The sequence below is a fragment of the Dreissena polymorpha genome, chromosome 3 (genome assembly GCF_020536995.1).
Source record: "Dreissena polymorpha isolate Duluth1 chromosome 3, UMN_Dpol_1.0, whole genome shotgun sequence".
Classification (NCBI taxonomy): Eukaryota; Metazoa; Mollusca; class Bivalvia; order Myida; family Dreissenidae; genus Dreissena; species Dreissena polymorpha.
The window spans coordinates 64,613,373-64,626,187 of record NC_068357.1 but is presented as its reverse complement, the minus strand read 5'-3'; the positions used below and the strand labels follow the sequence as shown (position 1 = coordinate 64,626,187).

At 31.2% G+C, this 12,815-nt stretch overlaps 1 protein-coding gene and 1 long non-coding RNA gene across 4 annotated transcripts; both read right to left on the bottom strand.

Moving 5' to 3' along the window:
- Positions 1–1,272: 1,272 nt before the first annotated feature.
- LOC127874497 (inosine triphosphate pyrophosphatase-like) lies at positions 1,273–7,197 on the bottom strand. The gene is made up of 4 exons (XM_052418859.1): positions 7,050–7,197; positions 6,125–6,232; positions 5,375–5,567; positions 1,273–2,271 (listed from the first exon to the last, which is right to left on the bottom strand). Exons 2-4 carry the CDS (start codon positions 6,227–6,229, stop codon positions 1,967–1,969), a joined length of 603 nt encoding a protein of 200 aa, XP_052274819.1. The 5' UTR covers positions 6,230–6,232; positions 7,050–7,197; the 3' UTR covers positions 1,273–1,966.
- A 382-nt stretch (positions 7,198–7,579) lies between these two features.
- LOC127874499 (uncharacterized) lies at positions 7,580–10,736 on the bottom strand. Of its 3 annotated transcripts, none has more exons than XR_008046950.1 (3): positions 8,711–10,736; positions 8,015–8,347; positions 7,580–7,846 (listed from the first exon to the last, which is right to left on the bottom strand). It is a non-coding gene; the product is annotated as an uncharacterized LOC127874499 (long non-coding RNA). The 3 variants fall into 3 exon arrangements; XR_008046951.1 differs by having other exon boundaries at positions 9,513–10,736; XR_008046952.1 differs by having other exon boundaries at positions 8,015–8,484; positions 9,649–10,736.
- Positions 10,737–12,815: the final 2,079 nt, after the last annotated feature.

Sequence of the window (12,815 nt, the reverse complement as noted above, 5' to 3'; positions counted from 1 at the left end):
TGTAAATCCTAAAAGCTATGTATATATAAAAAGACCATTATCTGATGAAACTTTGCGAGACGATTTTTAACAGGGAATGAGTGCACTGAACAATGGAGCTACATTTCTATGTTTTGTCTTGGTGTTATAGAACTTCTCAGAATTTTAAAGTTCTTAATATATTGGGCATTTCTAGATGGGTCTCGTTCTGGAACGTTGGTCTAAATCAGTAGGTCACAATTCAGTTATATGTTTGAAGCTTTTACAATGCGAAATTTAAGCCCAATTAATGACGGAAGGACAATATCTCCCTGATAGTTGAACATATAAAACGAAATGCCAAAATGTGCATGGCATGTTGGATGGAAACGTCCCTTACTCTAAGATAACTCTAGGGGATTATTTTATTATTATTTATGCGCTCACTGTGACAATATATATATTTTAATTTCACTGTTGATAAAAGTCCAAATCTGTTGGCGACACAGTCTTTCTTTCATAAATAATCTGAAAGGCCGGCATACGGGTGTTTACGTAACAATGTTTACAACTGTATTTTCAAACGAATGAAAATGATGAGCAAATAATTGAACTAGCACTTAGATCAGATGAAATTTGATAACAACTTTTTTTTACAGCATATACGTACAACACATACCGCACAGCAGCAGTACCGCTTTAGCACCCTGGAGGTCATAAGGCAGTTAAACATTTTGGGCCCACGACCGTGGCCCAGTACCTACCAGAACGCCAATGTTGAATCGATTTAACTCGTTTAAGTTAGCCAACTAGTGCCAAGACTAAGACATAAACTGTGACAATATCCCTTTATATGTATAAAATGTCATTATAATACCTTAATGCCATTATGACATCATTAACTATAAGATTAACAATTTCGGAAAACAATCACTGTAGTATGTATATTTACGTATTTAATTTCGTCACGGTCTCATGGGGCCCCTAAAAGTTGCGGGGCCCATATACAGTTGCCTACTCGGCCTAATGGATTATCCGGGACTGTACAGCAGTAATTTGATACTTTAAGTATTAATAGATCAATCGCGGTCTCCGAAATCATTTCGTTTATTTATGAAGTCTCTGATGAATGTGATGATCCGCGCTCCCCAATCTCTTATAAGAGATCATATTCGTCTGGACCACGTTTAACACATATCAGACTAAAGCACACAATTTAAATATAAGGTTATTCACTATCTTCAAATTTGTTAAATGCAACTCACATTGTCTTGAGGCTAATTAAATACATTAAAAGTAAATACCAAGTAAATATCAATTTAAATACTTAAATAAATTTATACAAATAAGAAAACAAACATATGTCTACATTCAATGAATGTTTAAATAGGAAAGCGGGGATCGGCTTTCTGTTTTCAAATGCACGGCCGTTATTCACGAGCGCCACCTCTTTTTTTTGAGATGCATTAATAAATAGGCCAATGCAACTTCCGAGGTGGAACTCAGGTCCGGATATTTTTGTGGATAATTTTACAGGGTGATTAGGTTTAATATGTTTTTTTCAATATATTTCGCATTATTTTCAAAAATCTGCCAATCGTTAAATTTCAACGGCCGTCAAATGATTGAAATTGTAAATGCACATAATAAATTCAGAGAAACAAAGATTATACCGCGCTAACATGTCCAACGCTTGATGCAAAGTTTGTATTTTGTATAAACATTTAAATACGTTGTCAAAATTTACGAAAAATGTGCTTTATCCACTTATATCTACATGTGCTTTATAAACATGCACATTAATTTTACTTTGGATATTTTTTTCAACATATTGGATTAAACTGATTTAATATTTAATTTAAAAAAAAGAAGAAGGTCCTATGATATGAACATTTATATATATGTTAATTATAAGTTTCAAACAACTTCTTGCAAAATTACATCAACACCTTTGAGTAATATAAAAGCAAAGAAATTCGTGAATAAGTAAATCAACAGACTGGAATTATCATTTTCTGTTTCCAGAACCACTCTGTTTCATTATGAAGTCTTTGAAGGCCTGCATTGCCTTGCCCCTGTGTGAGATGGTATTTTTCTGATCCTTCGATATCTCAGCATATGTCTGGTCGAAGCCGTCAGGCTGAAAACAAGGGTCCCACCCAAAGTTTGTTGGTCCCCTGGGTTCAACTATTGTTCCTGTGGTTCTACCCACAAACAGCTGGATATCTGAATTGGGTTCACCAGAGGAATACGCAAATATGCATACAGCTTCTGCAGTCTTGTCCTCAAATCCTGTCAACATCTTGTGTAGACCTGAAACAGAATGATGGGAATTTATTGTAGTTTTATATGCTTCAAACCTCCAGTTTTTGGTTTGAATATGGCGAGAAAACTAAGAATGCATGGTCCGTTTTTACAGTTATGGTATAACCAGGTAAACATGTATTAATTCTATATGATCTATATTATATATGGTGTATGTCTTATTGGGATGTATTTTTGGACATTCATGCTATATTTTTTAGGTAAAGGTAAATCATTATATTTTTCGTGTCTATAATACATATTGCGTAATGTATAAGATAAGTGAATTGTGTGCAGTGTTATGGGTACCGATAAACGTAAGGATAACATAATGAACAAAATAGCGATATGTTTACAGATAGCAAAGGTATAAGCCGAAAAAAGGTCAGCATTTGAGGCATGCCCGGCGGAAGGTTGTGATTATGAGAAGTCTTAAGTAAGCGAACTCCATGGTGTTTCCCGATAAAAAGTTGTTGATACGGAACTCATGGAGAAAGGCTCGGGCCAAGTTTCTAGCAGTCGCTTGGCTATCAAGTATTCAGCAAACCAAGATTTGTTGTTACGTCAGTAGAAAATCAAAGGACGACCTGACGAAGTAGAACTACGAAATAATTAAAATATGAAAAAGTGTATCTACAAGCACAGTCAATGAGACACGTTTTGGTTTTTGCTACTATGCAAGTATGAGAGAAGGAAGGCAACCTTTAAAGGGGCCTTTTCACAGATTTTGGCATTTTTTAACTTATTCATTAAATGCTTTATATCGATAAATGTAAACATTGGATCGTAAAAGCTCTAGTAAAAAATCAAGAATAAAATTAAAAAAAGGAAAAGAACATTGCCCGGACCAGGTTTCGAACCAGTGACCCCTGGAGTCCTGCCAGAGTCCTGAAGTAAAAACGCTTTAGCTTACTGAGCTATTCCGCCGATTACACTAGTTGTTGTATTTTATACCTTATAAAAGCAATCTTCGTAGTTTCACAAAATTTAACGACAAAAACAGAACTCTCCAAATTATTCAATCGTTTCGCGTTGCAACGCTTTATAATTTTTAGGTTTTAAAATCGTCAAAAGATGCATATAATGGCTATATTAGACCATGGTAAATGTTCAGTATTACTGTTTCCTCACAAATATCATAACTAAAACGAAAATTTGCGAATTGAAACAACTTTTTTCAATTTTGTCAATTTACCAAAGCGTGAAAAGATCCCTTTAAACAGGATCAATACAAATCAGATTTGGTTAAGCGTTTTTGTTAATGACCATTTAGTGTGCATGCCACTTGAAAGATGTCGCTGAACAATTATTTTCAAATCTGTTACTATTCGTTTTATTTCGCTCGTTCCTCTTTTGCTTAGTATGCATAATACGAAAGCGATTGTATACAAGATTAAAAATAAAATAAAATAAAAAGAGAATTAGTTAGTAGAAAATGTGTATCGAAAACTTGTAAAATAGTAAATCTACGGATTGCTTTTTCAAATATTGTAACAAGCAGAAAAACATCACGTCGACAACTCTATCTTTGGATGATTCTGATGGATTCTTAGAATAGGATATTTTTCAAGAACCCAACGGTACATTTGTTTGCGAACCAAAATTTTGATGCAGATATCAACTATAATTACGAATTTGGTTTTCCAACATCGATTAATGACGTTCAGGAGCCAATCAAACTATCAAAACGTAATCAGTTTTAGGACATAGAATGTGTATTAAATGATATTTTCTCATCCCTTATTTGTAAATAGTTTAACGCGATATAAGCTTCTTGTTGTTTTTTCCCCGGTAAATTTGGCTGGTAGAAAATGGAACTTTTATTCAACTGTTCAGAAAAAGTGATGGTAGTTGTAATGCTTATTACAGAGGTATAAATTAAGTTGTTTTTTTAAGTTATTTACCACTATATGGAATGATAGAATCAAGTCGTTTTGTTAAAAAGACAACCTTATTTTAGATGCGCAATTTGGTTTTCGATTTTTCCACCACGAATGCCATAGTTTCCTTATTGTTTTTAAATCAATATTATTTAAATATCAATAAACGGCTTTATTTAGCATTTATTAATATACAAATGTTTTGATAATACATATCGAAATGAACTTTGGTTCATATAATTTTATTCTGATATACGTGGTAAAGTTTTGAAAATCAGTAAACAAAATATATGTATCTGCATTTAAAGACCGGTGTTAAGCATGTTAAGACAAGGGATGTTATCTCTCTTTCTAGTGGCTCAATACATAGAAGATTTATAAATGTTTTTACAAACTTATCCAAATGCTGGTATTGAGCTGTTTAATATTGTGTTTTTTTTGTTTTACTTTTTTATATGGTGAATTTAGGCAAACTCCCCAATAAATACAAACACTCTTAAATATTTAAGCAATTTATTGTAACACGAGGTGTTTTGAGGTAAATGGAAAACTAAATTACGGTTTGCAAATAACCAGAGAACCGATACAAAATGTTCATTAATTTATTTATCTCGACTTTTACTGACAGGCAAATGTTCTTCAAATAACGAGTTCATAATTGGTAAATATTTAAAAGACAAAATTATATCAGTACAAAGACGTGTTGTGCAATATTCGATGATTTTGTAGATTCTACACTTAACTATGCGCCAGACGCATGTTTGTTTTTTCAAGTCATAAGATAATGAACGTCTTAATGTATTTTCAGGTATACTAGAATCGTATTGTACTGATTTAAGGACTTGCAAAATAATACTGTCATAACTTACACTAAATATCTTAGATCTTTAGAAATTTGAAAATGTATCTACTTGATGGCTTGTGTAAAGAAACTATAAGGTAATTTTTGGTTTTCAGGTGTATTTTTACTTTTAAAAATATATGTCGTAAGTTTCGTTATGTCTTTAAGGACCGAGAAATATGCATCGTTATCCAAGAATGGCAATGATTATTACAACGTATTCCTGTTTAAAAAAATGGCTTACACTCACTTTAAAACTACTTTTACCCATAAAATATAAATTGGTATATTGCCTTTTAACCTTACGCACCTCATGGTTTGTGCACAGTCGTTAAGAAATCAAACGGGCTGTTATGGCCCTAGTTAAATTACAAGAAAGTAGTAGTATCACCTGCAGGTCCAAGTGGCTTCAAGAACCATTTGATGTACGGGCCAGGCATGCCTCCAAGGGCATTGAAACACAGACTGGTGTCCTCAGTGAGACATGGTCCTTTGATGGTTTGGGCGGCCAGCTCACACTTGCTGCGAGCAATGTCCTCGGGTTCACCTTGATATTCAGGTAAATCTACATCTTGACTGACAACCTGACGGGGTAATCGATAATAGCATCAATGTAAATCCATTCATGCAATTATCCTATAAGCTTTGTGTCCACTGGTCTGTAAAGGGCTCCTAGATTTAATTTAAAAAAGTCTATACGTGCTTTAGGACCAAATGTTGCCAACTGTGTTAAAAATGCTTGTTTATAATCGTATATATTCTGCGATATCAAATATAAAAATGATTATTTATGCCACGGAGCGTATATTGTCATCTATAGTCCGTGTTTATGCATTGTGTTATTAAACAATCGCAACTTGTCATTCAAAAAAGAGTCGGCAAATTATTAGGGGTAAACAAAATCACATAATCCTTTATATTGCATAATATTTTTTAACCTTATAAATCAACTTAGGACAAATACAACAGAAGGGCGGAGTATTTTGTTTTTGTTTTGCATATGACCAATTCTACGACATACTGCTATTTGTTCGTTCAATGTTCTTAAGGTGATATATATACATGTAAATAGTTGGAGAAATGAAAGAAATGTGTACTTCTTAAAATATTGCACTAAATAGAAGCAGCATAGAATATTTACCTCACATGGAAAGTCATCTCCAAGCATTTGCTTAAATTCGGATAGTTTGTTTTTATTACCAGTCACAATGACAATTGGTTTCTTTACTCTCGTGGTAGTATACATTTTCTAAAATGAAAAAATTGATTCATATTAATGGTACAAATATAAATCCGGCGAAGTTGTGAATAAACAAACCATTTTCGTTTGCTTGCTCAGGGCATTTATTTAACCTACTTACATACGACGACATCAAGTTGTTTAAATATTTGAGGAATACTTGTAGAAAATGAGATTTGTTGTGTGTTGAATTATGAAAAAAAACGTCCCTTTATATTTGCACAGTTATCGGAGTATTGAGTAGCAGTAAAAGGCATTGTTAAAGCCTTGTTTGAGTCTCTTTCTGGGAAAACAGGGTTTAACGCATGTGCATAGTGTCGTCCCGTATAAGCCTGCGTACACACCACATGCTTATCCGTGACAATATTTTCCACTGTAATTGTATTAAAGCAACTAACACGGACATTCTTCATTGCATTCGCGGTGATTAAAGCGGCCGTATTGTTCTGGGAAAAAAGAGCTCGAGTTATGTGCGTGAAGTGTCACCCCAGATGAGCAGGCACAGTCTACACCGGCTAATCAGAGATGACGCTTTCATCTTTTATGGAAATTGTATACATATGAGTAGTCTCTTCTTAACACAACTCAAGTCTAGGCAGAAAGTGTCGACCCTGATTAGCCTAAACCTCGAACAATGAACACAACGCGTATATGCATAATTAAGTAACAGTCTCATTCCACAATAAACAATGAATACGGCAACACACAGGGTGTACTATTGGTATTATATGTATAAAATTATAACGTTATTTGTTAACCTAACTTTATTTTAATACACAATACACTCTTACATACATTTCAAAAACATATTTATAAATAAAATTACCTTTCCGTCGTCAAACTTGTATATCACAACAATTTGTGTTTTCGACGCTGACTTAAAACATGTATGTATGTAAGTCCTTTCCAGTGCCTGTCACAGTTCACTTTCGTACCCTCTCAAGCGCGACGAAACTCTTTCAAATGTTTGTATTGCAGATCAATAATAACCGCCGTCGTCTGTATGCGCAAAGTCTTTCCGTAGCGTGGAGTTTTGAATGAGAGATCGAAGAGTAATTATCGGCAAGAGAACGATTATTGATTATCGATAAATTTGTCATTTATGGTATAAGATTATAGATAACTGAATCGGATTAGTAAAATTGCAAAGATATGACATGATTTCTTCAATATTTCTTCGCATTTAATTTCGCACCTGTTGCTAGCAAATGTGAATGCCATTAATGATGGCTTACAGAATAATCGAATCAAGCTGTATGCATGGTAGAACTCATAAGCGAGCGATGGAGACAGTCAAATGTTAACTACTGAAAGCATTCCGAGACATTATCATTAATAAATGTGATGTATACAAACTATACTTATTATCTACATGTAGTATAACAAACTTTCCATGAACCTTTATAACACATTACAAATATAGTTGCATTGTAGTATAACAAACTTTCCATAAACCTTTATAACACACTACAATTATAGTTACATTGTAATCATTTATCATTAATAAATGTGATGTGCACAAACTATACTTATTATCTACATGTAGTATAACAAACTTTCCATGAACCTTTATAACACATTACAAATATAGTTGCATTGTAGTATAACAAACTTTCCATAAACCTTTATAACACACTACAATTATAGTTACATTGTAATCATTTATCATTAATAAATGTGATGTGCACAAACTATACTTATTATCTACATGTAGTATAACAAACTTTCCATGAACCTTTATAACACATTACAAATATAGTTGCATTGTAGTATAACAAAATTTCCATAAACCTTTATAACACACTACAATTATAGTTACATTGTATTATAATCAATATTTTGTACTTTAAAATTGTTATGCAATTGCCACAAGTTAACGTTAATGAACATAAAACACTATATAATAACATACATTAATTATAAAGCAACTGACAGTCTTTTTTAGTGTATGCGCACGTTAGTAGGCGTTGTCATTATTGTCCTTTATACTGCATATGTCTCTGAATGTGTAACTAGTTTGAAAATGTATTTATAAATGTATAACCGTATACGTGTCATTGTTTAAAATACAAAGGTACGAATATTACATGTGCATACAATATATACATATACTTTAAAAAAAAACTATATATACAAACAATAAGGTATATGTGTTATTATATTCCATAAGTTTGATTAGGCATAAACGGTTATAACACCTGATAATAATAATAATTTCATTATACAATTGCCACAAGTTAACGTTAATAGACATAAAAAAACTAGATAATTATATATACTTATTATAAAGTAATTGACAGTCTTTTTAGTGCATGCGCACGTTAGTAGGCGTTGTCATTATTGTCATTTACACTGTATATGTCTCTACATGTGTAACTTGTTTGAAAATGTATTTATATATGTATAACCGTATACGTGTCATTGTTTAAAATACAAATGCACGCATAGTACATGTGCAAACAATATATACATATACTTTTTGAAAACTATATATACAAATAATAAGGTATATGTGTTATTATATTTCATAAATTTGATCAGGCATAAACCGTTATAACACCTGAAAAAAAATCACATTGTATTATAAGCACTCTTTGTGTAATTTTACATTGTTATGTAATTGTCACGTGTGTAAACGTTTATGGACATAACACAACATATAATTATATACACTTATTATGAGGTCATTGTCAATTTTCCTTGTGCATGCGTATTTTAAAAGGCGTTGTCATTATTGTCCTTTATACTGCATATATCTCTGCACGTGTAACTTGTAAAATTATGTATATATGTATAACCTTATACGTGTCATTGTTTGAAAGACAAAGGTACGCATATTACATATGCATACACAATTTTAGTATGAATCAGTGTATATTTTTTGTTCTTTCAAATGCTTTTTTTCTGTTTTGTTCTGTGTAAAATTTAAAACTACAGGTAACATTTAAAACAAGCATGCATTTCGTACAACAGTTTCACAATCATAACTTTTAAACTTGTAGCCTATAGAATGCATAAATTTGTATTTTATTAATCAAAAAGCTAGCTCTTATTATACGCTTAAGTAACAATACATTTAACATCTAAAACATGACTGCAACGCGTACAGTAGTCAGTAGTCATCACAGACAAATATGTTTTAAATCCTTAATCAGTATAATGTCTCTGAATGTGTAAATAGTTTGAAAATGTATTTATATATGTATAACCGTATACGTGTCATTGTTTAAAATACAAAGGTACGAATATTACATGTGCATACAATATATACATATACTTAAAAAAAAACTATATATACAAATAATAAGGTATATGTGTTATTATATTCCATAAGTTTGATCAGGCATAAACGGTTATAACAACTGATAATAATAATAATTTCATTATGCAATTGCCACAAGTTAACGTTAATAGACATAAAAAACTAGATAATTATATATACTTATTATAAAGTAATTGACAGTCTTTTTAGTGCATGCGAACGTTAGTAGGCGTTGTCATTATTGTCATTTACACTGTATATGTCTCTGCATGTATAACTTGTTTGAAAATGTATTTATATATGTATAACCGTATACGTGTCATTGTTTAAAATACAAATGTACGCATAGTACATGTGCAAACAATATATACATATACTTTTTGAAAACTATATATACAAATAATAAGGTATATGTGTTATTATATTCCATAAACTTGATCAGGCATAAACCGTTATAACACCTGAAAAAAAATCACATTGTATTATAAGCACTCTTTGTGTAATTTTACATTGTTATGTAATTGTCACGTGTGTAAACGTTTATGGACATAACACAACATATAATTATATACACTTATTATGAGGTCATTGTCAATTTTCCTTGTGCATGCGTATTTTAAAAGGCGTTGTCATTATTGTCCTTTATACTGCATATATCTCTGCACGTGTAACTTGTAAAATTATGTATATATGTATAACCTTATACGTGTCATTGTTTGAAAGACAAAGGTACGCATATTACATATGCATACTCAATTTTGGTATGAATCATTGTATATTTTTTGTTCTTTCAAATGCTTTTTTTTTTGTTTTGTTCTGTGTAAAATTAAAAACTACAGGTAACATTTAAAACAAGCATGCATTTCGTACAGCAGTTTTCACAATCATAACTTTTAAACTTGTAGCCTATAGAATGCATAAATTTGTATTTTATTAATCAAAATGCTAGCTCTTATTATACACTTAAATAACAATACATTTAACATCTAAAACATGACTGCAACGCGTACAGAAGTCATCACAGACAAATATGTTTTTAAATCCTTAATCTGTATAATGCTCAATTATTGTTATGTTTTCATTAATTTGTAAGTTGTTCATCATATACACACAAGAGTATCTGAAAAAAACATAGCCACTTAAAACGTTATTCATCTGTCTACATAGTGAAGATAATTACAAATCCTTTTTCGTTAATAAAACAAATGTTTATAACGAAATAGGAAAAAATAATATTTAAAACAAAACATTTTTTTTGATGCATCATCCCAGTGTTTTTTGTCAAATTTTGCTTTCGACACCCAACCGACAAAAAACTAAAGTAAAATGTTGATATCTATATTATAAAGTCAAATAAAGTAATATAACACTCTTGAACATTTAACCTACCTTTTAAGATTCCTTTATGACAAACCATACACTATGAATTACACAGATAATCATACTATTAAATTAACAGTTGACAAAAAAATATATACATACTTGACTAAAAATTCATGCTTTAACATGGGCTATCCAATACATAAATGGAAACTACAATATTAACGTTGAACGTGAGGGGTTTAGGTAACAAAGATAAAAGAATGCAAGTGTTTGAATGGCTTAAAGGTTTAAATTACTCGATATTCATGTTGCAAGAGACACATTTAACTGAATCAAATTTTCAACAATGGAAACATGACTGGCCCGGTCGTTTTGTTTATAGTGGATGTAAGTCAAATAGCGAAGGTGTAGGGATATTTTTACATCCCAACAGTGACATGGAACTATCTAACTTCACTGAAATAATTAATGGCAGGTTAATAGCTGTAGACATCAAAATCCAAGATATTGACATCACACTTATTAACATTTACGGGCCAAATAAAGATGACACATATGTTTTCCAAAAACTTAACAACTATTTATTGTCAAACGCCGATAAAAATGTTATAATAGGTGGTGATTTTAATACCGTCTTAACAGGACTGGATAAGAAAAACGGTAATTTTAATACCCATACAAAATGCAGAAAACTTCTAAATGAATTAATGGCAACCAATGAACACAGTGACATTTGGAGAATGAAACATCCAGACAAACCCCAATTCACATGGCATTCTACCTGTAAATTGCATATATTCTGAAGGCTTGACTTTTTCTTGATATCTAATAACTTATGTAACCTTATATCAAAATGTAACATAAAACCTGGATATAAAACGGATCACTAATATGTACAGTTAACTATAGATAATTTACTTTTAGGAAAAGGAAGAGGATACTTTAAACTTAACAATTCTATTTTACTAGATGTCGAATACCAAAACAAAATCAAACAAAGTATCAACGACATAACAAATTTAAATAAAGAATGTAATCCAAACACAATGTGGGAACTAATTAAAAGTACAATCCGTAATGAAACAATAAAATACTGTTCAATAAAGAATAAACAATCAAAAAAGGAAGAAGAAATCTTAATTGCAGAAATTAAGGAATTAGAACAGAATTTAATAAAATGTAATCCTACTAACTTAACAGAAAATATAACGCAGCAAATAAAAACAAAACAACAAGAACTAGAACAAATATATGACAAAAAGATTAATGGATACATTCTAAGATCAAAAGCTACTCAAGTCGAAGGAAATGAAAAGAATTCAGCATATTTTGCCAACCTAGAAAAAAGGAAAGCTGAAAAGAAAACTATTCATAAACTGATTGTAGATAACACAATATTAAAAGATAAAGACATAATATTAGAAGCAGAAGCAAACTATTTTGAATCTCTTTATAAACAAAATCGCATTGAAGAAAATGCTTCGGATTTCTTCGCAGTTCCTATTAATAAACTAAGTGAAGAAAACAAATCAAAATGTGAAGGAAAACTTACGGATTATGAATGTGGATGTGCATTATTAGGAATGGCAAATAATAAAAGTCCTGGCTCTGACGGACTTACTGTTGAATTCTATAAAATATTTTGGCCCACATTAAAAGAATACTACACCAAATCAATAAATTATTCTTTTGACAATGGCGAATTAACTGGTCTACAAAAACAGGGCATCATAACACTTATCCCAAAACCTGATAAAAACTTGGATTACATAGCAAATTGGAGACCAATTAGTTTATTGAATATCGATTACAAAATCGCAACTAAGTATATAGCTAACCGCCTCAAACAAGTCTTGAATCAAATAATAAGTTATGACCAAACTGGTTTCATGAAAGACCGATATATAGGTGAAAATGTAAGATTACTATTCGATGTAATTGAATATCTTGAAATTAACAATAAACCTGGACTGTTATTCTTTGCAGACTTCGAAAAAGCATTTGATA

Excerpts from the sequence above, each read along its gene's own strand:
- LOC127874497 (XM_052418859.1), bottom strand. The coding sequence starts at position 6,229 with ATGTATACTACCACGAGAGTAAAGAAACCAATTGTCATTGTGACTGGT. Across the intron at positions 5,568-6,124 it reads GAGATGACTTTCCATGTGAG|GTTGTCAGTCAAGATGTAGA; the intron begins GTAAATATTCTA and ends TTACCCCGTCAG. Across the intron at positions 2,272-5,374 it reads GAAGCCACTTGGACCTGCAG|GTCTACACAAGATGTTGACA; the intron begins GTGATACTACTA and ends ATTCTGTTTCAG.